General features: G+C 41.1%; 2 protein-coding genes across 2 annotated transcripts in view; both read right to left on the minus strand.

Moving 5' to 3' along the window:
* Positions 1 to 1,167: 1,167 nt before the first annotated feature.
* On the minus strand, positions 1,168 to 16,426 carry cavin2a (caveolae associated protein 2a). Its single transcript, XM_026295862.2, has 2 exons — positions 15,694 to 16,426; positions 1,168 to 2,358 (listed from the first exon to the last, which is right to left on the minus strand). Exons 1-2 carry the CDS (start codon positions 16,240 to 16,242, stop codon positions 1,501 to 1,503), a joined length of 1,407 nt encoding a protein of 468 aa, XP_026151647.1. The 5' UTR covers positions 16,243 to 16,426; the 3' UTR covers positions 1,168 to 1,500.
* A 6,115-nt stretch (positions 16,427 to 22,541) lies between these two features.
* tmeff2a (transmembrane protein with EGF-like and two follistatin-like domains 2a) overlaps positions 22,542 to 27,375 on the minus strand; it is a 122,945-nt gene continuing 118,111 nt past the window's right edge. The window contains exons 9-10 of the mRNA XM_026295735.1: positions 24,998 to 25,156; positions 22,542 to 23,112 (exon numbers count right to left, since the gene is read on the minus strand). Coding sequence (XP_026151520.1) covers positions 23,016 to 23,112; positions 24,998 to 25,156 — 256 coding nt within the window. The 3' untranslated portion in view covers positions 22,542 to 23,015. The remainder of the gene's footprint in view (positions 23,113 to 24,997; positions 25,157 to 27,375) is intronic.

Here is a 27,375-nt window from a genome sequence, read left to right on the forward strand (position 1 = left end):
AGCAATCAATTCCTTCAGGAGTGCAACTACTTGTATCAGCTTGCTCAAGGTTATTGGAGTAGTATTTGTGTGAATGTATCTAGACAGGAGGCTTTCTTTTAGTGATGTTTCCCTTAAATGTATGAAACAGTTACCTATTCAAGATATAGATACTTGAAAATAAAAACATAACTTATAAAACAGATCCTATTATGTAGCAAATCCAACATACACTTAGTGTGTAAGTACACACTCTGAGTAATCAGAAGGTTATTACTACTATGGTTTAGAAGCTGTAAATACCTAAAGAGTAGAGTGCCTCATGTCAACAATGACAAAATACTTCCTGTATATAAATGTACACAATTGCCCAACAGAAAAGACAAAAGACTGTAAATGGCCATTTAGTTTGTCAGTATTTAAACCTCTAGGGTTATTTCTGTCAGTAATATACTTTCCCTCCAACTAGCCCACCTTCTATCTTGTAGCGAATTCCTTCATTACCATCAGTATGGCCATACTCAGACATGTTTCTTTTATCTGTCTAGAGGCATCAAATTGTTGTGATTTGCAAGAACATCTGGCCTATTTCAAATTATTCTATGCTATTCAACCTTTCAGGGCCTCAAAAGTGATTGTTGCTTGTTGATGGTCAATTGGCAGTCACAAATCAATGCAATATTTTTATGTATCACATTGCAACTCATAGGTCTAGATATAGGATCAATAATAATTTCAGTAATAATGTATTTGATCTAATTAGGGAAAAGTGGCAAGCAAAAAACAAAGACAAGGAAGAGCCACTCAGACTATGAAATACAGTTACCTGTAAGGTAAGATCAGGGCATTTCAGCACAGGTCCAATGAATTCAGCAAACAACCTCCACTTCACCACAAAACACCCTGGGTCATTTTCAATAAAAACCCCCAAACTCCCCATTCCAATTCTTTCACAACCTGGCAACACTGCCTCGCCAAACTGCAGACAGTACCAGTGTTGTAAAAGATTTACTATTTTTAACAAAAACACAAAGCACAAAGAGGCTATTTTTCAGTGAGGAACAGTGGTCCAGAGGCAGGAGATAGTTGGCTCAGCGCCCTAGAGACGTGCTGCAGTTGAAATGGTGTGCACCAGTTGATGCAAGTGAGTTACAGTGGATTGGTGTAATGCTGTTTTTTTCTGAACAGCACAGCTAGAGGGTTTAGGAAGCACTCTTAACCAAACCTGCCTATAACCTGAACCTAACCTTGCTGTTTGTGTAGACTGTGTCAAGGTTTTTAGACTTTGTTGGTGACAATTGAAGACGATGTTGTGGGAAAGATCTAAGAATGGACTGCCTCATGAAGCTGAGAGGTTATTCCTAGTGTACGTAGGGTGTTTTTTGACCCCATCACAATGTTGTTTACAATGGAGGGATCATTTTTGCCTGCTTGGTGTTAATACACGCAGAAACTGAAGAAAGAAGAAATGAAACCTAAGGAAGAAAATAAAGAATGATGCTCAATGACAATCAAATCATATTAAGACACTTGCTCCACAGCAGTCGCTGATGTCGGAATCTGGGCATCTGCTGCCGCCTCAATTGGGCTTTTGTGTTTCTCTTCTTCCTCCACCCCACTAACATCTTTGTTATGCTCGGGAACTGCCAGGCCAGCAGAATGATCACCGTTAATCTCACACTCAATGCCTGGAGCTTCTCCATTGATTGCCAGCTCTGCCTTCATGCTCTCTGGGATGGTGCCTAGGTTCAGCCCCTCCTTAATCTCCCCCGCAGCGCCTTCGTGGGTATGCACCTCAGCCAAAGGGGTTCCACCATCTAAGTTTCCCAGGGGAGGAATCTCCACATGGGCTTCTTCCTCAAGCATGCCCATTTCTTGTGTGGAGACCTCCCCATCTCTCATTTTCTTTACGTTGAAGGTCATGGGAGACACCTTGAATGAGGAGGTCTTGGCAGTTGGGCTCTTGGGATGGTTAGGGGTGAGGCTCTTCTTGATTTTCTCACGCTTCTCTGGTGGCACAATCTTGGTGGTGATCTGGGTCATCTTCTTCTCAATACTTTGACGTGAAAAGGCTTTCTTGAGGCTATCAACTTTCTTCAGGCTGGAGCGCTTGAATTTGTCAGCCCTTCTCTCATATTGTCGGGTAGTACCCACAGCCTCACCCTCCAGCATCTCTTCTTCTCCGTGGTGTGCCACAAGATCATCATCCTCATCTGAGGACAGGCTAATTGTCTGGAGACCCTCGTCCTGAGTACGAACTCCATCAGCAGAGCCTGTAATTGATGGTGTAGGATGAGTTGATTCTGCGTCATACTGGCTTGGCTGTGGGGTCTTCAGGGAGTCCTTGACTAATACACTGGAGGGAATCTCACTGTCTTCCTAAGAAAAACAAGAACACAAAAAGGGAGTTAAAAGGTTTTGATGAACTTAAAAAAAACATGACTACTTGAACTTAAGGCTTTGGTTTAATGAAATACAAGGATTTTACACTAATGTATCTAATTTGCTATATTTTGTAGGAACTTGGGTCCTCTGGCATGAGAATGTGTTTCAACTAATATATTTTCAACTAATACATTTTCACACATATTTACCATCATTGTTTCAAGTGGTCATGGTTGGGCTTAAACATTTCCAGGAAGTGTTCCAACTTCCAGTGCCTTCCAAGAAATTCTTGACCATAGTTATCAAAGTCAAGCTATTTCAAGTGTACTTCCAAAGCACACCCCCATAACCACGCTAATGTAGACCTCTGGCCATGGTCTGGCCATTGTACATGGATGTCTGTGTTTAATATGTTGGACAGGTTGGCCTGCTGACTAGTGAGAAAACCAGTCACTGCATGCCTTCCCTGTCTTTTCCTTAAGACATCTGAAGAGTTCCACCTGTTTCTCTGCAGGAGACACACCTCTTTAAATTTTTTTTTACATTTCTGCCTGCCTTTAACCCTGTATCCATGAACACATTGATGATCATGGACTAGTGCTGCACACTGTACCGATACTAGAAAGGTAAGGCAATAGCCTGCTGTTAAAAATGGTACTATACACCATTTTATACGTATCGGTACTTCATTAATTAATAAGAACTGTATATGCGTTGCTGTTCAGCAGCGGGCAGCACTGTGTGCGTGTGTGTGTGTGTGCACAGGGCTTTGCTTCACTCTAGGCACAGTGGGTGTGTCGGCTGTTTTTTTCTCTCATGCTTCTCTCTGTAATCTGCAGCCAACTTCATGGTAAAAAAACAGAGGCATGGCTGCAAGTGGTCTTCCCAACTGTCTACAGCTTGTAAACAAAGCAGACACACAAAGTGAAATTTGGCATTATTTTGCTGACAGTCAGGACAAGCCCATGGACACTGCAAAGTCTATCAATAAAATATGTTTAAAACCTACACAAACCAATAGAGCCATCATGTCCAACTTGGCAACGCTCCTTGCTGACAGACCTGCCGACTTGCATAAATAATTTAAAGAGCGACAGGGTAGCAATTAGCAAATGTGACAGAAAACATTTGCCATTTTTGACAGGCGACTTTTCTTTACCATCAGAGTTTGACGAGGAAATTAAGGGCAACTGTCTAATTCAACTTTTTAGTTAACTTACCAGTGTGACTAACATAGTTCACTCCTGTTGTTTTATGGCCTCTTTTCATATCCTCCACAGCACTGACATTTTACTTAGTTTTGTGGTTATTAAATTCAATGTCCTGTCATCTGTAAGTCCATTACTTTTCCTGATGGTTTAGTTTCTTCTGTGGTAGGTATTGCTTCAGTAGTGGTATCAAGGTACTTAGACAGGTATTGAAGTCATAATTTGTTATCGTAACAACACTATCATGGATAAGGCAGCAATAAGTTCCATATCCAGACTTTACATTTGTTTAACCCTCTCCTCTTTTTTACATTTCAAAACTATTCTCTCCATCTTCCTTTGACTTGTTGCTTACACATCCGTACACAATCACACAATTAAACATGTGGGCCTACACATACAATATTACACTGCTGGAGATTTATGTGCTATAGTTCCCACTCCTTTCATATCTAAGAGTGAGCAGAGAAAGAAGGTGCAGCTTTAGTGGTCAACATACTCCACAACACCTCTGAAATCCTCATAACATACCCAGCCAGTGGCATCCACTAAGAGCATCACCCATGGACTCTTAGATACAGCACAATTCTATTTTTCTAAAGTTTAGGTGCAAGACATGTCTTTAAGTTAAATAACATGTTCTATCATTTCACCATAATAACTCATATCCATAAAATGTTTAACAGTCTCTAGGACCCCACACAACAAACTGTGCACAACATTTTTGCCATGTTTCAGATTAAGGACCTATTATAAGGTGCCCTTTACCTCACCTTATAATAGGGAGAATTTCTGTGTTTTTAGTTGGTGTTTGTATCACGTCGCTGCTACTATGCAGGTTCACCCCACAATGTCACACAACCACACCGACACTTCCCAGGGATTTAACATGCTTTTATTTACTGTTCTGTGCCCTGCTTTCCAGCAGGCTCGTGGGTCCGGCTGCTGTGTTGTCTCTCTCTGTCTCTGTCAGATCCCACACCCGTATATGAAGGGGCCCGTCATTAACCTTGATCTGCTCCAACTGAGCCCAATTTCCCCATTTGGCCACCGTTCTCTGCTGCCCCACAGCTCCCCCTGCAGCCTCGCAGCAATCACACCCCGCCACCACAGTGTTCATCTCTGAATGTGTGAGATTTGTAAAACTGTAATTAAAACTAGACGAATGAAGAACTTAAGTGGAGCCACAGCTGGACTCTAATCAAGCTCTATACACATCTCACGGACAGTTAAAGTAAACAGGATGCACATAACTACAATCTGGAGAGTCCGAATAATCTGTAAATTTGTAGATTTCAGTTTTTCATTTTTAATACATTTGCAAGAATTTATAAAACCATCTTTTCACACTGTCTTTATGAAGACTGATAGGCAAAGTAGTGTTTTCATGAAGTCACCATGATACTGAAATCTGTCAGACAATGGCAATGTCACCACATGATGCCAATTTTTACAAGGTGATATAGCATTCATATCTAATGAGGAAAACAAAGCTATGAGACTGTGATATGGGAACTGCACATAAGGATGATGTTAAGACAATTATTCACTCAGTGATTAAAATGTCTAATCACTATGGTCAAAGTAGGAAAACACAGATGACTTGCTCAAATTCAAGAAAGCAGCAAAGTGTGTTTCATTCACATGATCACCAGCATTTTGACTCAATTTCTGTGTTTTCCTGTTTCCCTGGTCATTTAAAATGAATCTTTTTTTTCTTTTTTTAACCCTCATCTGATCCACAAAGGTTCATAGCACTACATAAACATCTAAACAATTTCACAGTACAAAGGGCTGCTCTTAAGATGTGGAAGGCCATGGAAAATCCTCGTTTTTACCACTTTGCAGACACCTGATAGATTTTGTCTTGATCTCAAACATGTAGGCATGTTTCACATTTAACATGCATGAAGATACCACATGCTTGTGTGCCAAGCATGTGGTATTTTCCAGTTTATGCTAATAAATTTGTCAGTGTTCTTAAAGGCACAAGAGTGGGACCACATTTTCTAGAGTAAAGGTGAAGAGAAAAGGCAATGTGGCCAGTTTTAAATCATTCTGCATATTTCAGATGTTAAGCATCAAGGAACTGAGTGGTTTGTTTTTTTGGGTTTTTTTTTTTACCAGTAATAACCACAAGAGGCACGATTCCTCCCATGAAAAACAGTCATGATGCACAGTGGATTTGTAACTCCACATCCAAAAAAGGCAAAGGTAGCCCCTTGGAGAACAGCTCTGGTTTGCAATATCTCTTATTTAGTTTAGCAATAATACATCCCTTTCGGTTTTGTTCCCTGTAGCCGGCTCCTGTCATGTTAGAATGAACAGTCTCTTAATGCCCCATTTTTCTGTTGATCTGACAGTGCACCACACCCACAGAGTGGGTGAATGAACACTGAATGTGTGTTCACAACGTTAGGAATTATGTGAGCAATAACCTTAAAGGTTATGGAGAAATAGCAAAAAGCTTCCGTCTAGTATTATTACAAAGCTTTAAACTTATTTTCTTTTTTTGATGTGTACATTTTTGGTAGAATCTAAGTGTTTCAATCAGGATATAGTGAAATGGCTTAAGGTTTAAGGTCCTCCTAAATCTGACCAGTCATCATTAGATGCCAATACAGCCTCTCCTGACTCTTAAGAGGAGCAGTCCCTGACAGCAAAGACTAATCTCCCCTGATAGTTTGGTGATGTTAAGATTTCTACAGACTGCAGCTCTGCTCCAGTCAGGACATGCCATAGACTTTCTGTTTAGGCTCAAACATGTTTGATATAATCCTTGTGGGTACTGGGGTGTGTGGGAGGCAGCAACTGAAATTCAAGACACCCTTGCATGAGAGCTGAGCCCTCCAACTACATATTGTATAAGACCTTCTGCAGTAAAACAATATAAAAAGTGGTTGGATTAATTGATTTTCTCTTTTCCCTTTTACTTTCATTTGGTTACAGTGGTAGAAATGCTGCCGACATAGTAAAGTAGTGTGAAATTTGTGTGTCCCCAGTTTAACCCCCCCAACAATCTTGGCAAATGACCTACAACAAACTAAATTTTCCTAATTACCATCTGACCCAGGTTGGTTTTGTGTACGTGTGTGTGGACCTAACATTCTGGCACTTCTCTCTTGGGAACCCTATTAATTAATGCATTCTCTAAGCTAGCACTCATTAGCCACTTAGAATGTGATACAGTACGTGATTTTGAGAGTCTGCGTATTTGTGTGCAGCAATGTAGCACAGTGGCTGATGCAAAAAAAAAAAAAAAAAAAAAGCTTAAGAGAGGGATGAAAGAAAATTAAAATGAATTCAGAGTAGACAAAAAAAAAACTCACTTTATTGTAACAGCAAATGTACTGTACTGTAAGACATACCCTTCAAAGATTTTTTTTTTTTTACCAATGCTTAGCTAATGAAGTCATCTCATTAACAGTTGCGTGGTAGAAATGACAGCTAATTGTAAGTCCTGCAAGGTGCTACTTGAGCCAGAGTTCATGCAAGTCAGATCTGTGCAGCCTCCTGCTCTGTTCAAACAAAGACAGATCAGGGCGGGGCAGGAATGAAGTCGTGACTGACTGAAAGAGCTCAGATGAGCTCATGTGAGTATGTGTTTCTCTTTATACCATATGTGTAATGATACTCTATATGTTTGCATGCATCCCTTGTTTCACCTTTGCTTATGTGTGTATACTGGCATCTGCACACATTTGCTGTGATATACAGGTCAAAGTTAATTTTGTTTTGTCATGGAAAAGGCCCTCTCCTACACTCCTCAGACTGACCAATCGTATGGCTTGCATTCAGTTTGTGTTATCTTGAGGTTGTTCTGTGTGTACTTTCTCTCTATCGTCAATTTCCACTTATTTAAATGATGTGTTTTCATCTGCAGTTGTTTTTTCTGGCTTTGGTGTTGTTTTCGATTTATTTTCGATTTATTATTACAGTCCATGGTTCTCTTGTCTAAAGCACCCTGACACCTCGGGCCCCTGGGCCTATGACCAGAAGGCCCCTTCAGTAATCCATCCATGGACATTCTCATCAGCCTCATGTACTTAATGTTTGGTACTGGCAACTGCTAGCATAGCCACATGCAAAACAAAGCTGGCATACATGGTAAAAATGACACCTCCTGAACTCCCCGTCTGCAAACTCATTGTGGGCATGTTAGCAATTAGCTGAAAGCAATACCATACTTAAGATTAGCCTCACAGAACTGCTAGCATGACCGCAGACTCTTAAATTCCTCTTTCACTGAAAGGATGCGTAGTGTGACTTGCTTTGAAGTTTAAAATTGGATAGCACTTATTTTGCAAAACAATAACTATGACTAAATCATATCACTTCAACTTGATTGTACTACTTGTTTTACATGTGCATCTTGTGTAATATTTGTGTGTGTGCATTTCATAGAATTTTATCATTTTATATCATAAACACATCCCCTCCCAACATCATTCAGCAGCGTCTTAGAGTATCTGGTTTATCAAGACTAGTTGGATTATTTTATACTTTTTATTACACTCTAGTGCACAGGAATGGGCTAGTAAAGCACCTGATCAAAGTACTAAACACTGACAACAACAAGACAGAAGGGTAGCCATTTATTCATATTGAATACTATATATGTGCTTGAGTGTGGTGTGTAGGCAGCTGTGTCTCCCTGGTCCTTCAGATGATGAAAGGGGAATTTTTTAAATCCTAAATTAAGGCAAAGTAAGTACAGGTGGGTTGGCACAGTGATTCTGGTGCTTCTATGGAAATGCACCAATGAGTGGATGCACCAGCACAACACAAAAAAAGTCACCACAAAGAAATGCATGTGTGCACACATTTGATACTGTCAAACTTTTGGAGCTATTCTGTTAGAGTATGAGAAAGATTTCAAGCCTAGCTTGTTAAAATAGGAAGAAACAAGGGAGTGGACAAACTGAATGGTACTTAAGGAATCTGGAGCATTAGATAACTTTGTACTGATTGCTGTTAGAATTTTTGCAATGTACATTTCAAACAAATGGCAATAAACAATGCATTGGTTTTCAATATTTCCATTTTTCCTCTGTTATCCTCCCTTTTTATTTTCTTTTGCCCATGCAATCTGTAATACAACCTACCTTATTGCAAATTTCCAAACAAAAATATATTAGTATTGCTTATATACACTTATCCATGTTCATCCATTCAGTACAATATCCACAAGAAATTCACTATTGTGCAAATTTGCCTTCATTTTCATAAGTTTTAATAACACTAAATCCCTCCCATTACAGTGCAGCCCTTTACAGTTCACCCTTACCTAGCCTGTTATGTAACATCACACTCCAACCCCAACCTCTAAGTGCATGAAGAGCCATCTGTGGACAGAGGAAATAAAGAGGAAAGGAAGGAAACAGGCAAAAATCTGCTATTTGTCATCAGACTAGATTTCCAGAGAACAAGATAAACTCTGTACTGGGCTCTACACATTGCCTTGCACGAAAGCATACAAATACAAATATTCTTACCATATTCAGCGCCTGTTACAATCCTACACCAACACCACACCATCCACCATAAGACATATATTTGATTTGTGACAAATATCATGATTCTAAGGATTAAAAATAATACAAGAGTAACTTGTCAGCAGCAGTTCATAGCCTAATACCCATAAACCTTGGTATAACAGGTTAGGGCATGTTTTCCCATCTGTGCCCCTCCCATATCTGCCTCATCAAAAGAAACGACAGCATGTTTACTGGCCTTGCAAGCTTGTGTAATCGCACAACACAATAACCGATTCAGGCACAATGTCATTCTGACATGCTGGTGGAATCTAGATCATGGCAAACTAGAGAAGCGGCTATTATTTCTAATGACATATATAACGATTTTGGACATCTTGATAAACTTGTTCACTCAATCTATAACTTACAGGGTAGCAGATGCAGATAATATGTTTAATATTCTGCAAATATATGCTCTCCAATTTCATACATGGCATGATATTCATTATAACAACCCCATAGTTGACTGGATCATTAAGACCTTTGTCACTTACTGCTGTGCAGATTCCCTCTGCAGGTATGTTGAATGAAGTTAAATTTTAAATAAAAAATGTCTGCAGTGATGTCACAACTACATTCCTGCATATTTATAGTTTATAGCTCCTCTAGATCTGATCTCAAGTTTATCTCCTTTAGTTCTTTTGTTTAATTCTCTCAAGATCTTCCTTTACACATTGCTACAAAACAATACCCCGCCCCCCAAAAAAAATACATGCATATCAGAACCATTGTTTTTGATGAATGTGTGGAGCTACCATGAGCAGTTTTGATAAGGCTACCACCAATTGTTGCAATGTTTACCCCAGAAGGAAGTCAAAGTGCATGAGTGTTTTAAAGCAGCAAGGAATTCATCATGTAGTATATTTAAGCGGAGAAATAAGATCAGTGACAACCAAAATGGTTATTGTTTTCCCTTTTCCTTCCATGTAACCCTTTATTGAACTTGATTTTTTCTGTATGTATGTATGTACTGGAAAGGGTAGGGAACGAACACAGTGCAACAAAAAAGAGCAAACGAGGTGCAAGTTTGCAAAAGAGCTTAACGTCATTATCATATTAATATCTGTAGCATCATGAAGACATGCTAAGTATGTCTGGTAAAAATGTGCACTGCATCATGGGAAATGTTGGATGGCATTTGTCTGTAAATTTAAAATAGACAGAAACTTTTGTATGAAGAACAACTTAATTGTCAGACCATCTCATTTGTAAAGAAGGTCACAAGCCCAAACACGATGGTCTGACTGTAAAGTTGTTCTGTATGCTAAGTGTTGCTGGAATTTCAAGCTCTTCAGACTTTTCCCCCCTTCTCCATGGAGCATGGAAGAAGGCGAAGTTGTGCTAGAGGTCTCTACACTGCAAAACAGAATTTTAGAGCAACATTTGGTATATTTTTTTTTATAGCATCAGCTTTTAGTTTATAAAAATTGTTGAAAAATTACATAATTAGACTTGACTGTGCCCAATCAGACATTATGTGCTGTGGAAGCTCGCTAAGACTCACCTTCCTGTGAGCTGTTAAAACTAGTACTTTACATGTGGAATCTGCAGTTACAAACTTGCCTTTGCCTCAGAGACTGAAACAGTTGAGCAGACTTGTCAAACCTGAATGTGACATCAGGCAGAAGCATTTAAAATAATAACTCCCCCATCAACATGTGTCTAGTACCCATGCAGTTTGCAAACTTAAGTATAGTCTCTTATACAAACTCACCCTTATGCTACTATCATTAGTGGACTAAAAACATTTTTCACTTTGTCTCCTTTCCTCTCCCCATCATTTTACTCTCTATATTTTTCTCTCCCTTGCTCTTCCCTCCATGTTACTTTCTGCTGTCTGAAAACCCAGAGGATTATCTGAGGAATGAACCCCAAGGGAAAATTAGAATGTTAACAGAGCAAGAATCCCTGTGGTAAATAAACCTCATTGTTCATTTAGGAAGTATGTCCTGAACGGCCATTTTTACTCTTTGGTAAGTAGAAACTGGTAGTAGTAGTAATAGTAGTAGTAGAAATGCTTAAAATCTCACTGTAGCAGACAAACGGTATGAAACGTCCAGGCTTGTACATGAGGTCTCTGTTACTGTAACAAACACAGTAAGCTTTCTCCACAGTTTGACTTGTCATGGGCAGAACAGCAGAGGTCTAATTAACGCTGTTAACAATAAGCTTTTCCAGCGACAAGCAAACACAACACCAGAGCTCTGACACTGGCTCAATGAAATCATATTACATCTGTATTTCTGTACACCTGTACTTCTGCTATGCTGACATGTCTGAATGTGAGTCACGAAAACAAACTCCTTAAACTGGGATGTTCTGACTACTGTTCATTATCAGAGCAGACAGTCACTTACAGCTAACAAGCAAGCTGCTAACTACCTGTTTAACATGATATGATGCAGTCAGCTATGTACTTGTATTTGAAACAGGTGAAATTAGATTATATTACATGTAGATTTTGAATTCGTAGTCCTAGTTTGTAGTGAAAAATGTAACATATTACTTTAGCACAGTTTTACACTACTAGTAAGATTGTTGGAATAAACGCATGACAAATCACATGGCACATATTTTTCAATGTAATAATGGGACCACAATTCTGCTTTCTATTTAATGTCTGAGTTTCTGTTGCTGTCCTTGTGGCAACAGCTGCCTAAGATACACTAACTAGTCTATTACTATAATTTATCTCCCCTATTACTTTAAACATCTGCATGGGTTAAGCCTTGCTAATATGTAGGTCCAACATGACTGAATGCACCGAAACTGCCAGCACTGCTTTGGGCTATAAGCTGGGCAGGTGAGGGATACATGCAGTTCAGCTGTAGCCTACAGCCAGTGGCCTGCTCCAACCTGTGAAATGATATAGACTATAGTGAACACACAAAATATGTGCAGTATATTTACATTCAAGTATCGAATATGGTTTAGGACAAAGGTAGATGAATGTGTGTCTTAGCTCAGGTTGAACTCTTAAAAGCTATGCCCCTATTTCTTGTTCTTGTGTCTTCAGGGATTGGCTTAAATGAACTTTCCTGCAGTAAAGTTTAGGCTAAATTGTGTCACATCTGATTTAAAGTCACGAACTGAGACCTCAAACATTAGTTCAGGGGATTGTTATTAGACACTTTAACACAGATTGCAAAGCTCTGTGTCATTAAACTAAACTACTGCACAGGTGAGAGCACAGGGTGAGGCGTGGAACAGAACTACCAGTTTGTCCTCCATCTTAGAGTGTGAACACAGTGTGGAAAAACAGACCGAGCTGCCTGCTGCTTAAAGCTACGTCATAACCTTTGGTCAAGAATAAATATACAAAAGCTCCTGATGACTGGGAGCAAATAAAATGGCAAAGTTTAAACCAATCATTCAAAACCTTTGGAAGCGTCTTCTGCACTGAACGACAAGTCACAATATGGTGAGGGTTCACAGTATGAAAGCTTTACAATCTTATTTATTTTAATTTACACTTAAAACTGAATAATGAGGAACAAAGGAAGTTTTGAGAAACTCTCATTCCATGACAGGTCCTAAAGCAAACCTCCAACAATCAATGCTTAAACAATGTTTAGTTTGGCCGTGGAATGTGTTTCTCCTTAGATCTTCGTCGATGGTGTGTGAGAGCTCTAACTGTTGTCGCTCCATGCCACTGTGCTATTTGGGATCTCATAAAACAAACATTTAGCAAACATCCTCTTTCTAGCCAATCGGGAGGACTGCAGAGGCCCCTGCTCACTGCTAAATATCCAGTAAAAAATCTGAATTGGCACAGAGACTCAAATAAGATAAGCGACGATATATGATTTGCAGGGTGATTGCTGATATCATCTTATATAGCAACCTTTGAGATGAATCCGTTGGATAAACGACAGAACAAGAAAATATCTGCAATCCAACGCAAAGAGTCATCATCAAAACACCAAAACTAAACTGCACACAGTGGAATCTCAGAATCCTGGGAATTGTTTTTCGCATGTGTATATCAGTGTAATTCAGGAGAAAAGGCCTGGAGACTGAGGGTCATGTGAAGACAGGAAAAGCACTGGTGCACAAAAACAAACAAACAGGGTCCAAGCAGCGGTAATTAAGTCCTCATTAGTTCTTGTTATGCACAGGAACGCAGTGGAGCGGCAGACAGTGCTGTTGTTGCTGATGATCCGTGACAAAAACCTAGAGCTGGTGTGGATGGCCACTGTTGCTCTGTGCAACAGTGAAAATATCACTGGGGGGGCGGGGGGAGCTCATCAGCTATTGAGCTGGCCTAGGAAGTTTGGCTCATGGGGGTACAACAAATGTGTGTCATCAAAGAGTAGCTTGAGGTGTGCAGTGGGGGCTTTGGTGTAGTTTCGGGGGAACCTGAACAGGTGGCTTCACCAAAGATACAAAAACTGGCTACAGGTAAGTTGGGAGTTTATATAAAAGACAAACAGAAGCAGGGAACAATGTGAGAGGTGAAAAAAAAAAAATGACAGGACATTTAAAAATAAACCAAAATATATCAGACAGAAAATTAGAACATAGCAGATGGAGAAAAAAAAAAAAAAAAAAGATACAATACTGGAGGCAAACAAAACATGAGAGTCAACACTGAATAAGGAACAAGGGCCGCATTCATTCCATCCTTCCCTTGGGCTCACAAGTCTCATTTACCATCTCTGTAACTGCATACACCTGACCCAACGCATCGGCTAGGATCCAATGGGTAAGTGGCACGCACACACAGGCTGTGCACAAACACCCTTGAGGTCATAACTGGCCCTACTACACCCACCTGCAAATACTTTGCAAGTGTGACTTGAAAATTTGAGAAAAAAGCCCATAAGTCAGATCAGCATTTTAAACTGGTGCTTGCCCACTCATGATAGAAACTGTAAATTTAAAAGCATATTCCTATACACTCAGACATTCAGATAATGTTATATAACAAGGACCAAGTACAAAACACAAACTTTTTCACATACTGGATAGAAAGGAGAAAAACAGCTAGATATTTAAAGCGTTGAAAGCAAACAGCATTGTCCACTATCTCTAAAGTCACAGGACACTCCTTTCTGACTAGGGATTTAATCAAAATTGACCCATGGTGCCTCGCCTACAGACGCACAGACCTGCCTTGCACAGTGCACAGTGTTGGCACCTGTTGCATTTAAACAACAGAGCCTCAGTACCTGGGAAACCAGATAACAACAGTGGTTAAAAGCTCTTGCTGGCTCTGGCTGTGTCAACAATCTCACCCCGCCCCCCCCTTTTTTTTCTTACAGCCTGGGCACAAACCTGTACACACACGCATGCACCCACCCACACACACAAGAATAGCCATATACTTATAGATGCACTCAGACCCCTGTATGCACAAAGCGTACTCACAGATCATGCCTCAGTTGTGGTTTGTTGTAGTTGAGTGTAAATACATACAAAACAGTATGAAACTGCTTAGTAAATAAATGTAGATTTTATTTGCATATCAAGAAAACAAATTGAAGTTAAGGTCTTTCTTTCTTTTACAAGCAATGTGAAGAGGAGGGGTTTCAACTCTTTATGTCCTGAGATATGTGAGGGATGGATTATGGAAGCATATTCCTCATACTTTCCACTCATTATTTCCTGGAGAAAGTGGAAGGTTTGTCACTTTTTCAGTGCCAGTGTGGAATTTTCCCCTCACAGGTGTTATCTGGCAGTTGAAGTGCTAACACCCAATCCAAAAGCTATCTATCTGTTTAAATTATGACTGTGGGGTGTAAACAGATCCAGTCAAAGTCAGTGTCTGAGCCCTCCTCTATTATCCTTCATAGCACCATTCCCAGACACACCCTTGTTCTTCACATACACACAGCAGACATGAAAAAATGAAATTCATTCTGTATGCATTAACTTAGGCCAAGACATTATATTTCCTTTACACAACGTACACTTCTTTAAGTATAGATGCAACAAGCAGCTCATCACATCTCTTGTAAATTGAGCTTTCCACATTGAAAAAGCAACAAAGTGCTGTTCACCTAGAGCATATCATGTGTCAGCGCCAAGCAGGCGTTCAAGAAAGGTGCACACATCCAAACACACCTACTACTGCAGTCAAATACGAATGCAAATATGACTCACACACACAGCACAATGAGTCCTCATGACTAGTTCATAATTCAAATACATCCAATTAAATAAATAGTATGAGCCTTAAAGGGGTAGTCCAGTTATTAAATATCTCACTTTAGAAAGTTGTGGGAACCTCCACACACAGACGCGCACACACACACACACACACACAGAGAGAGAGAAGCTGGAAATACTCCAAAATTGTAGTTTCTAGTGTGATTCCAGCTCTAAAACATTAAATTCTGCATTTCCCATAATCCAACAACTTTTACGCCTCACACCTCCAGCATGTTAGGCAGCCTACTTTTTGCTTCAAATACTTCCTGCCCCAACAGAGACAACGATGACAGGTGATTTTGACCAACTTCTGCACCTCCCTGCAGACATACCCTTCATGTGTTCAACTGGTTGCCCTAATTTCAACACTATAATGAGATGTTTATGTTACCAGGTGATGTTTTTCTCCATCCACTACCATGTTCCCCCACCTGGAAGATGAGCACTTTAAAGTGGTTCCTCTTCAGCAGGTGGTTGTGGTTCGCCTCCAGCTTCTTCACCTGGACCGCCTGTTTGTCTAAGCGCTCCTTCACTTCCTTCAGATGGCCGCTGAGTTTGCGGGAGCGCTCCAACAGCTTGCCGACGCTGTTGGAGGTGCCGATGTGGGTCTTAGACAAGCGGGTCACGTCACCCTGCACGACCCGCACGGCGTCCTCCAGCTCGCCCTGCCGCTGCTCCATCCGCTGCTGGTTCTCCTGCACCGCCTCCATCATGTTCACCAGCTTGTCCAGCAGCGCCACCACGGTAATGGCGCTCACCTGGCCGCGGTCCACCGGGCTGCCGGGCGCAGCTGCGGTGGCGGTGGTCTGACCTTTCAAGCCCAGTCGGGAGAGAGTGCCGGTCGGGGTCGGGGAAGACGGGGCGGAAGACGGGGTGAAGCTCGGAATGAAGAGCTCGGCGTTTTCGGGCTGCTGCTGCGGGATGGTGTGGGTGCTTCCGGAGGCGCTGCTGGGCTCTGCGTGGGACGCGTCTTCTTCCATGGTTCTCCACAGGTGCTCAAATGCCCCGCTTTAATGGGATAATTCAGCGCAACAGAAATAGTTTGGTAGGAGTTTTACTGACGCACAGGTGCCTCCGCCACCGTCCAGCTGTCAACTGAGTGCAGGATGTTTTACTTCTTGGAGTTGTTCCGGCCTCCACGCCCCATACCGTTTCTCTTTCCACAGAGACACGCACAAACACGCGGTGAACTTTCAAAACACCTCCCCTTCAAAGGGAGGGGCCTGGTTGCTGTGGGAACCGTGCGGGCCTAGCCCCGTCCAGAGTAGAGGTAGAGCTGGTGTGTGTGTCCTTCCTTGTATGCATGCATGCCTAGCTGCGTTTGCAAAACATGTTTGAGTGTTACTTTTGTTTCTGCGTTTTCTGCTTTGTGATTTTGTACGGGATGAATATGTGTGTGCGTCAGACAAAGCAACACAGGGACAATACAACTATGATCCAAATCAGGAACGTAGCTGATTTTCCCACTGACATCCTGTATGCTGAGAGAATCATGGACCATATTTCCTTTATGTCAAATTCTGATGTATGTGTGTGCTCCCCAGTTCCTATGCTTCCATGTTAGTATATGGCGATGTGTGTGTGTGTGTGTGTGTGTGTGTGTGTGTGTGTGTGCGGACCCCTTTCCTCTCCCCTCTTGTTTTGGAGTTCTGTGCCATGGCATGGGACACAGAGGACATGGAAATGTGGAAATCCCTGTTTCAACACTGGGCTCATCTGTGCCCTGGCACAGTGCCCATGGCCCTCTTTTTCCCTCGCTCTCAAGCTTTCTCTTTGTCATCATCATCACTGCAGATCTTTTATTCGCTGTAACACAATCACAGTTTCTGTTTAACACAGCTCAGATCAAATAAATGGGCCAATGTGGTGTTTAACCAGGACGTGTGAGTCTGTTACAACAGACATGCTGAAGCCTGTGTGTTTATTCACTAACTGTGAGCGTTTTATTGTGACGAGAATCAGTTTTATCACTGCAGACAGTGGAGCACAATGCAGCCCACACCTGACTTTTATTTGTTTATGCCTGATATGTGAAGGTTTGGTCAGCCACCCTCTCATCTAAGATCAATACAGCGTATTCACACTCCTAAACTTAGATTAGGTGTTTTGCAACTGCTTGTATGTAAACACAGAGGAGACACACCCTGTTATAATAGGTTGGCACAGTCCATGCCTCAGGGCCAAACCACGTAAATAGGCGCATCAGTTTAAATATGTAAATATAAAATGCATTTCTTTATGAAGTTGTAGAGATGCTGGTTTGATTTTGTGTCCAGTCTTTATGCTAAGCTAAGCTAACCTGCTCTGGGTGGCAGCTTCATATTGGACAGCCTTCTCATCTACCTCCAAGAAAAACTGTCAAGCCATTTCTTTAAAAAGCGTCTGCCTCCTTTTAACTGTGGCATAGTTTGCCATTGTTAGGTGCAGTTATACTTACAACCAAAAGTGCTGTCCCATGTCAACATCCCAGACTAACAGCCCTTCTTGAGGTTCATTGCTCAACAAGCTTCAAAGCTGTCAGGCTGGAGTGGAAATGCTAGACACACATTCAAACAAACCTCAGTCCTCCTCTAACTCAAACCCCAGGGGTGCTTTACCCCTCAGTCACTGCCACACATACTTTTCTCAACATAAAGATGTGATCTCCCATTCCTAGCACTTGGACTCTGTCTTTTCCCACTTTCACCTCTGGGGCACCCCCTTTTGTCAATCCCTCCCCTTCGCCAATGTTCTTCCCTTCTCTGCACCTTGTCTTCTGCGTTCCTGATTTTCTCCAGTGTTTTAATTTGCCTGGTACATGTTTTACTACTGTAATGTCGAGCTGTAATGTTGTCCTTCCACTACCTATTTTGTGACATTTCCTTTTTATTTTACTTACTTTTGGGGGAGTACTCATACTCTTTTTGGCATGAGTGTTCCAGTTAGTGTGTGTGGTGCTTGGATTTGGTGAAACTTTCATTTGAAAGGGGGGGGGGGGGGGAAGTGGGCGTGCATAGCTATACCTGCTGGCTGGGTGACTGACTGCTTTTCCAGGAATGGCTGGGGAACAAGTTTCTATGAATATGAAACACATCACCATACTTATTTTGATGCCTGTGCATAAGATTAAGCATTTACAGTTCCTTTTATTTTTCTAAAGGCAGCCTAACAGGTTTGTTTGACCTGAAGTGCCAACCCACTTACATACAAAAAGGCAGAGGTGATTGCTGACATTTTACTGTGGATGGGAACCATGTTGCACTTGCTCAGACGCACACTGAATGGCCTGCCTTCAGCAGTTTTCTCTCAATCTGTGTCAAATGCTAACAGCATCCATCCGCTAGCCTGAGAAGGTGGCTCCAAGGTGCATGTTTGTCTACGTGCCTGCTTGATGTGGATACAATAATGTAAGTTACACACTTTGAGGCATTCTTAATGGGGACTTTCAATGACAATTTTCTTACAGAGACGGAGACATTTTGCTCTGATGGCAAGAAGGAAGGAGGAGCAGAGTGTCTGCAGTTTTGCTTACGATGGCTTTTATGAAACCGTTGAATGAATGAAAGTGCTGTATGTGTGTTTACACATTGTTAGGTGCACAGTATATTCACAGCCAGTTTTGCTTGGTCATGTGGTTTCTGCAAGACACAGGTTCCCTGATCAGTGTTTTAATGGGACCCCTGGTGTTTGCGATTACTAGCAATAGTCCCACACAGGCACTCATACCTTGATGCTTGGCACTGTTTTTTATGTACAACCAGCTCAGACTGGCTGTCTGGTTGCACAGTGGGAAGAAAGGAAGCATTGGTACCCTTTTGCCACTAAATCAAAGGCCCCACAGAGGGGAAAGTGGCATGTTGGAGCCAAAACAGATGGTGATGGATCTTTAAATGACCCTTTTTCACAGACCAGCGTGTGTTAGACACAGCCTCACTTAAAGGTGGCCTTGTACATTATTAGAGAAGTGTGTTTGTTTTCATTGGTGTGTGATTTCCGTGATGCTATCAATTCTGAAGCTAATGGACCAATTTCTGAGGTGTTGAGTCTTACACACATTCTGCTATGTGTGGGATTGTTTGTTTCTGTGAGTGTATGTGTTATCATGTGTCCACCACCATCAATTTTCAAGCCAACGGGCCAATCGTTCCCTGCCAGAGGAGCTGAGGTGCAGTTTGTTAATGGTAAAATCAATGTAGGGGCTCTCCTGGCCATTCACACTGATGCTTCCCAAATGATAACCATGTGCCTCCCAGCTAAATGGTTTGATTTAGCTGTAATTTCATTCATCACTGGGTACTTCTCTTCACACCACTGGTAACATCCCAAAAGTGATATATCAACCGGAGGAAACATTACCATGCAGCGGTATGGACATTATTTACATTTGAATTCTTTGGAAAACAAGCCTGCAGGTTCAAACATGCTGTCTAATAGTGTGGAGCTAGATGAAGAGTTGCATTTCTAAGTGTTACATTCCAGTGGGATCTGTTAGGTTCAGTAGGCTTTGGGTAGGTGATAGTCATATGGGGAATTATTTCTGTGTGTATACTGATTGTTGTGTTTTGAAACCAAGATGAGTTTTTGTCTTTTAAGATTTTTGTCCACCTTAAATAAACCCAAGGCTGTGAGAGATTGGTCATAAAGGGTAATGTTTGCTCTGCCATACCTCGACGTCTCCTCTGTGTCTATGTGAGCATGAGTGTGTCTGTATATGGGTGTCATCTTCCCTTAATCAGATCTTAGGTGGAGAATGTGAGGTGTGACTGGAGTCAGTGGGTGTGCGTCTGTCTCTTAGGTGCTGATTGGTCGCTGTGGTGGAACTGGAAGCCAACTTCTCCCAGATTAACATGGGGTTCTTCTCTTTCCAGTTTTCCAGAACCAGTAGCCAGTATATGTGTATTCCAGTGTTAGCTGTATTTCTATAAATAGCTCTTTTTTTTATACTCCTTTTCTCCTGTTTTGATCTTTGATCAGATTAATTAAGTTCATGTCTTTTGTTTATTTTCTTTTTGTTTAGTTAGAACAGGGAGTTTGAGTTAGGGAGTTTTGTTTGTATCCACCCTGAAGAGATGGCAAAAACATTGTATTTTGCATGTTGGTTTACTTGAGTAAATAAAAAATGTTGAACTCTCTAAGGCTGGTCATGTTCTGGGTGCTGGGAAGAGGGGAGTCAGAGTCAACACACACTTGTTGCAAAAGATGCTGAATTTTTTGTGTTTAAAGTTTCAAAAAACACAGAACTCAAGACTACACCAGATCTGTGAATTGTAAACACACTGGATAAAAAAATCCAGCCACAGTGAAGGGCAGGTGACATTAGCATTTTTAGCACACCTACAGCACTATGTGACACAATTAAAACTGACATCATAATCCCTTTTGCTGTCAACATCAACAGAAAGGTTGTTGTAATAATAGTGAATTATGTGTGCTACTTTCAAAATCTATAAAGAAAATGGAAACATTACATAAAACATATTTGTTTGAAGGGATGCTGGTACCATAATGATAAACAGTATTCATCAAGTTAATCTTTAACAGCACAATTGCTGATTCATATCTGAAGTTAGTGTTATCTTACATCTATAACATTTGCTAATATTAAAATAATAATGTTAGTCACAAATTACCCCATAAAAGACTAAAGCTATAGTTTCCAGTATGAAACATTAAATTGCATCCAATATTTAATACTGGTACAGGATATTTGTCGTCTAACCACCTCTTCCAAGCTGTTACTGGAACACACTGCTCGGTCGACCTGCACTTGACTCTGTTTGAATATGATCATGCAAATTCATCTAATTGGGGCAAATGGTACACCGACAGATGGCAGATAAATCACATCACATGCTGTCTGCATGTGACTTAAGTCTTCTTTTATTTATTTATTTTGGCAGACGTACCTGTGTGTGCCACAACACAAACAAAAAAACACCAGAAGTGGGAGGTTTTTTTTAAGTGAAAGCAAAATCCTGTGAAGATCCTGTTAATGAATGACTGCACTCATCACATTCCTGCACCTTAGTGGTGAGCAGGACCTCAGACATTCACAGAAATTTCCTTCCTGCTCCTCCCTGGCCTCGGGCCCACTGGATTTGAGCCGAAAACAGCAGGAGAAGACAGGAAGCTGACAGGATTACACTGGCTGGGTGTGCAGGGCACTGTGCAGACACACAACACCCAGCATATATGTACCCACAGGTTCAACTGACTTTTTAGCTTTTGATTTACGGGAAGGATAGAGGATGGAGGTGATGGTGAAAGTGTAGTGTAGTGTAAGACAAGATTGTACAGTTTTAACAGTTGCTACTTTGCAACTGGCACCTACTGCAAAGTAAACTGTATGTTCCAGTGTTAAAAGGGGCCTGGATTTAAACCTTCACAGGGAGACCCCATTGGATTTCTACTTCAATACCATAACCGCTTGGCCAAAACAACCACCAATTTGGGACAATAATGCTCATAGATTCATAATGTACCTGAAACAGATGCAGGTTGGGTTCCATCCAAGCTGTGGTGAATACGGCACCATCTTGTGGCAGCAAACTGCAAATCTGTAATTCATATTTGTATTTTCACAAATACTCAATTGAACTTTCAGGTTCTTTGGAAAGTAAAAGCTGATTTATAATGTACAGCAATGAAAAAAAAAAAGTCAAGAGAAAATCAAATATAGATGAAGGCAATTGTAGAATCTACATGGATTAAAATCAGATGTTCTCTTCTCTATGCAGCAACTTTAAAGTATTTTACTTACCAAGTAATCTTTAGTTTTCATCTGGAGCATGAGGAATGTAAAGGAGGCCTTTACTGTGTCTGTGGATTGGACATTTAAAATGAATGCGAAAATAAGTTCTTAGATCCTTACTTAAAATCTAACTAAGTAAAGGTAGCAATTGGAACCTATGTATTATATCTACCAGATTATGCTCCATATAAGACAATAGATACACCCTATTAATTTTGCAGCTACATCCATTTATACTAGAGAGCAACATTAAAAAAACAGAGGCAGACACAGTACGTTACATTTCGTGATATAAATTATTTATTTACATTTACAGAAAAATGACCCCATCAAGACAACGTAGTAATAACTATTGGAAATAAAACCCAAGATACAGTAGCTGACGTCATCGTCACAACCAAACAGAGAGCTCTACAATAACATTGTGCCCTCTGTAAAAGATCTTCTATAACACAAGGTGCAAGGCATCACGTGTAGCCCCAAAATCCCCCCACCCCCACCCAGACTGAACAACACGCACCTCATTCTAAAGCCCGTTACCCTGCTTTGCACTACCCCGATTTGCTTTAACCCCTCATCTACAAACAAGAGACACTGGCTAGCCCACCTCTACCAAAGCTCACACATCTAATGCAGATTCACACACACACACACACACACACACACACACACTCACATTCAGTATCTTCAACGCCCCCCACACCTCATGGTTCAGTTTTTCAGAGAAACCCTGGGCGGAAGTGACAAGGTGCAAGGAAACACATCTGCAAGTGGGGGGGTTGGCGGCAGTGGAGACTGATGACAACAACGACCCCACGGGTGAGTCTCCCCATTGACTGGTCTTCCAGCTCTGTCTTTGCTATGCCACCATCCTCCTCGGGCATTCTTTAAGTTCATACTGGGAGAGAGGGTGAGGAGTGAGGGGAAGCAGATCCTAAATTTCAGGGTTGGCCTACAAGGGGGAACATCTAACGTCACAGCTCTCCGTAAAGTAGAGCGGGACTCTGTCCAATGTGTCAGGGCTCAGATAAGTCGAGTGGAGGCGCGCATGGTGTTCTCTGAACTAAAGTGGACATTGTTCTGCTTCTGCCGGTTGATCCTGTTGGTCCGAGGGCACTTTCTGTACAAAGAGAAGAGGGTGAGGGAGAGGAGATATATGGTAGAGCTTAGTTATACTGTTGTATGAATTTACCATGAGAAATACTTAATTAAAGGTTTAAACCTCCAATAGTTAGTATTTTTTACTAGTCAATAAATTATTAGGCTGCTAAAATTCCTCTGTGGCACAGAACCCCAGTGTTTCTTAAAAACATGTCATGGAGCCACATCGCTGCTCTGAAAGACATGCTGCTTCATTCAGTTTGTTTTCAGCACTTGTTTTCAGCACGAAACACTATCCTGTTTTGCTTTGTCCTTGAGTGATGTCCAGTTTTTAACTGTAAATACATTTTGAGATGGAATGACTGTTTTCATATACTCTGGCAGTCTTAACCACTCAGGTTGAGTGAATCAGGACTCACTACAACATTCACTGCTGCTAATAATGCTGATTGGTCTGAGCTTAAAGTAATATCTGAAGGTGAAGTGTTTAGATGGACTTTGGCAAGTATATCAACCTGTAACAGTAAAAAATAGGAACAAAAGAAGGGTGTTGAAAAGTAACAAGCTACAAATGAAATGATTGCACAGACAACAGAGGACTCCTCATTTTCAAGATTGATCCGAAGAGCTCAGTTATGTGTATAAATTTGAACTGACAGCTGGAACCTACATGCACAGTCTTTGAAGTTGTTACTGAAATCAGCACAATGTCAAAACATGGAATCTGTAAAGACCTGGGTCTGTTTTTATCAGGATTGATATCTAGGATAGGAACCTTGGACTTAGATAGTGCTAAGCTGTTGAACACACTGCATTTTATGCTAGACAGAAAATATATTCCTGGTGTAACAGGAATAGAAAGGCTATGGGTCAAATTAAAAGGGCATGATAGAAGCTTCATGTAGTAGGAGCAGATAGAAGGAGCAGTTTTGTATGGTTTTTGTATGGGGTTTTTTGAAGTGTGGTGAAAATGCTGAATTGAGACATAACAGAGTGAAACCCTATGGAGCAGACCTTTTCCAAGATGTGACAGAATGCTATACACAGGAGGCAATGCATAGAGATGACCTTTTATCCCCCCACCTATTTGTCCTTTGAGTGAATGGCAAGTCTTAATAAGTAGAAATCAAATAAAGGCTCAGCAACATTCAGAAAATGCAACATGTGAACTATATTCAGACAGGACACTGAAGTGAGTGAATCTGTATAGATTGATTCAATATTTTGACTCCACTGTAACCAGTGAGCGCCATGTGCTGAATATTCAGCGTTTTGCTTTAGCAGCAGGACACATTAATGGTATTGTAGCATTGTTCAGTGCTATAAAGTTCTTTTTCCTCATTTCCTCTTCTCTCCGTACCCTCTTACCCTGCAGTTTTCAACTGCTCACTCTCTCATTTTGTCCCTCTCCTTCCCCATCCCCTCCTTTGCTCAGAGGAGCAGTTTTGTCTGGGCCCTAAACTCTTTTAAAATTTTTTATTAAATACCATAAATTGCTTAGGTCAGCCAGAGGTAGACAAGCTTCAGGCAATATGCAGTATGTATTTGTGTGTGTGTGTGTGTGTGTGTGTGTGTGTGTGTGTCTGTGCAAAGGGAGAATTTAGTGTTTTACTGTGAATACAAAATGCCTGTTCAAACACAAATGTGTACGCTTGACTGCACGCTGCATGTAGTCATATGTGTGTGTGTGACAGCACTTTTCTCTGTGGTGTATATGGTGTAAACAAGGTGACATTTCAGCCATTTCCTCCAGGCCCAAGAGCTCTGCAGCACCCTTTGTGAGTCCCAAATAGACACAACATGAAAACCACTGCTCCCAAGTTGTTTGAATGTGTGTGTGTGTGTGTGTGTGTGTGTGTGTGCGTGTGTGTGTGTGTGTGTGTGTGTGTAAGGCCATGACTCACCTGGTAATGCAGAGCACCACCACACAGATAATGACCACCTGGAGTGCTCCAATGATAGAGGCGATGAGGACATAGTGCAGTTTGCCAGAGCCTGGCACCACATAGAGGACGTTGTACTCTTTGATCTCACACTGGGGGCCCCTAAAACCCGAGTGACAGCTGAGATCACACACACACACACACACAAGTGAGGAGAAAAGGAGAAAGTGAGTCATTTCTTTGTACTGAGAGACAGGTTAATTATTTTTCTGTTTCTAATTGAAATGTCAGTAGCTGCTTGATAAAGACACTGTGCTGAAACAATGCATGCGTGTGACAGTGTACTGACTACTTTTTCTTTGCTGTGACTGTTTGGATGAACATGACTGATGGAGCTTGCAGAGGTCAATGGTAGCAGGGAGAGAGTGCGAGTATGTTCAGAGTAGGTGGCTGCAATACATAATATTCTTTACATTGTCAAGCTTTGTCTGCTCGAAAGCTGGAATTAAAGTTGCCTCTGTAGCTGCACTAGAACCTTTGCTGCAGCTAGTGTTTGTTGTCTATTAAAACAATAGAGCTACAGAAGCTATAGAGATACCCCATATAGACTGAGACAACTGTGATTGGGTAGCTTGGCCTGCTGCAAATTTCTGGAGACTGTAGCTTAGTGCAAATTCAGCTTATTTGTCTGTTTTTTTCAGCCTAACCCTGATGATCCTGGTTACCGTCATCATGAACCTGGTATTGAGCTGGCCTTGTTAATTCTGGATTTTCCAGTTCCAATTCTGAGGGTGTTCGCGTCAAGGAGGAGGAGTTGTTAATTACAAACTAATAAGCTGCACAAACTAAATAACTTGCAAATTATTGACAGTAAGACTAACCATATAATAAGTGTGGAAGTTGTAGCTCCAACCCAAGCAGGTTTGCACTGAAAACCTTTTGAGCTGTTACAGGTAAGTAGGAGTTAGTGGCAAAAAACAAAAAGGTGGTAGGAAAATTAATTAACCAAAACATTAAGTCAAGAAACCCCAAAAGCCAAAAGCGGCAGAATCAGCTACCAGTTAATCCCACCCAGCCCCTCACTGCTGAGAGGACCTAATGATGCAAGCCTGCTGTCAGTGTTTATGCTACAGCTGAGCTACTCGCTCGTCACACACCCCGCCCTTAAAACCCATACTTTTTTTGTCTGATGATGAACAAGTTATATAATTATTATTATAAAAATAGCCAACATATGAACAACGTAAGGCTGTTTGTGTAGTCCAAGCAAAGAACAAAGGAGGGAAGTTTGTGATGTCTGATAAGGTCAATCTGAAAGAAATGTAATGTTGATATGATGCTTAATATTTAGCATTTGTGGATTATTTTTCAAATAAAGCACAACGGACTGAATACATTTTTCCATTATTATCACAAAGTGGCCTCATATTATCCTGCGCTGCAGTGATGGACTGAAAACATAAAAGCATTGTCAGGGTTCCTGCTGGGGATACAATCAATTGTGTGCAGTTAAACTGGTGAAATAATTGTCATTATGTATGTAATGTCAGAAGGAGTGTTAGAACAGTGGAAACGGACCACCTGGAACAGAAAAATGATTCTACCATTCAATGAACTTAGAAAGTGTGTCCAAACCTTTGACTGGTATTACACACAAATGTTGCTATATATAACTTATCATCCGTTTGTAAACTCAGTTCTTATGTTGGTGTCTAGATGCTTTCGGAACAATGACTCATTTTTCCCAGTGAGCTGAGTGGTCAGTGGTTTTGGTGTACATATACAGCAACATTTAACACGTATCACTAAAGCTATCTTGAGTTTTATCATACATACAGATACTGGAGAGTTAAATACTAAAAAGAGATGAGTAAATATTAAACAGAAAAGTAAATAATAAAATAAAAGAAAACTTTCTTCACAAGTCGCCTCTAACAGGCACATTCAGTTTTCTCTCGCTCCTCAACATAATATTATATCACGTTTTTAATATTAAGCATCTAGTGTTGTTGGATTTAGCTAGCTGAGTGTGGACATAGTGTGAGAGAGCCTGAGAGAGGGAGAGACTAATGGAGATGATCTTTGTCCTCAGAGACGAGATATAATGGTCGCCTTTTTAATCTCTCCCTCTCTCTCTCTCCCCCTCGCCATCTCCTCTACTTTACACGCTTTCCCTGTCTCTGGGGAGGTTGTTACCCACCTACACCTGCATATTCTTGTTTGGTACCAATAGACACACTGTGCACATACAGTCTCCTTCATATTCTCTATCCCATCGACCTGACAGTGTGTGAGATGTACAGTGCAACCTTGTTATGTTTGGAGGCTGCGCACCGTTTCCATACACATGTACACAGACATGCACCACTCCAGCAGACTGCTGCGTTTTGATATGGCCT

Source organism: Mastacembelus armatus, chromosome 21, assembly GCF_900324485.2.
Source record: "Mastacembelus armatus chromosome 21, fMasArm1.2, whole genome shotgun sequence".
Lineage (NCBI taxonomy): Eukaryota > Metazoa > Chordata > Actinopteri > Synbranchiformes > Mastacembelidae > Mastacembelus > Mastacembelus armatus.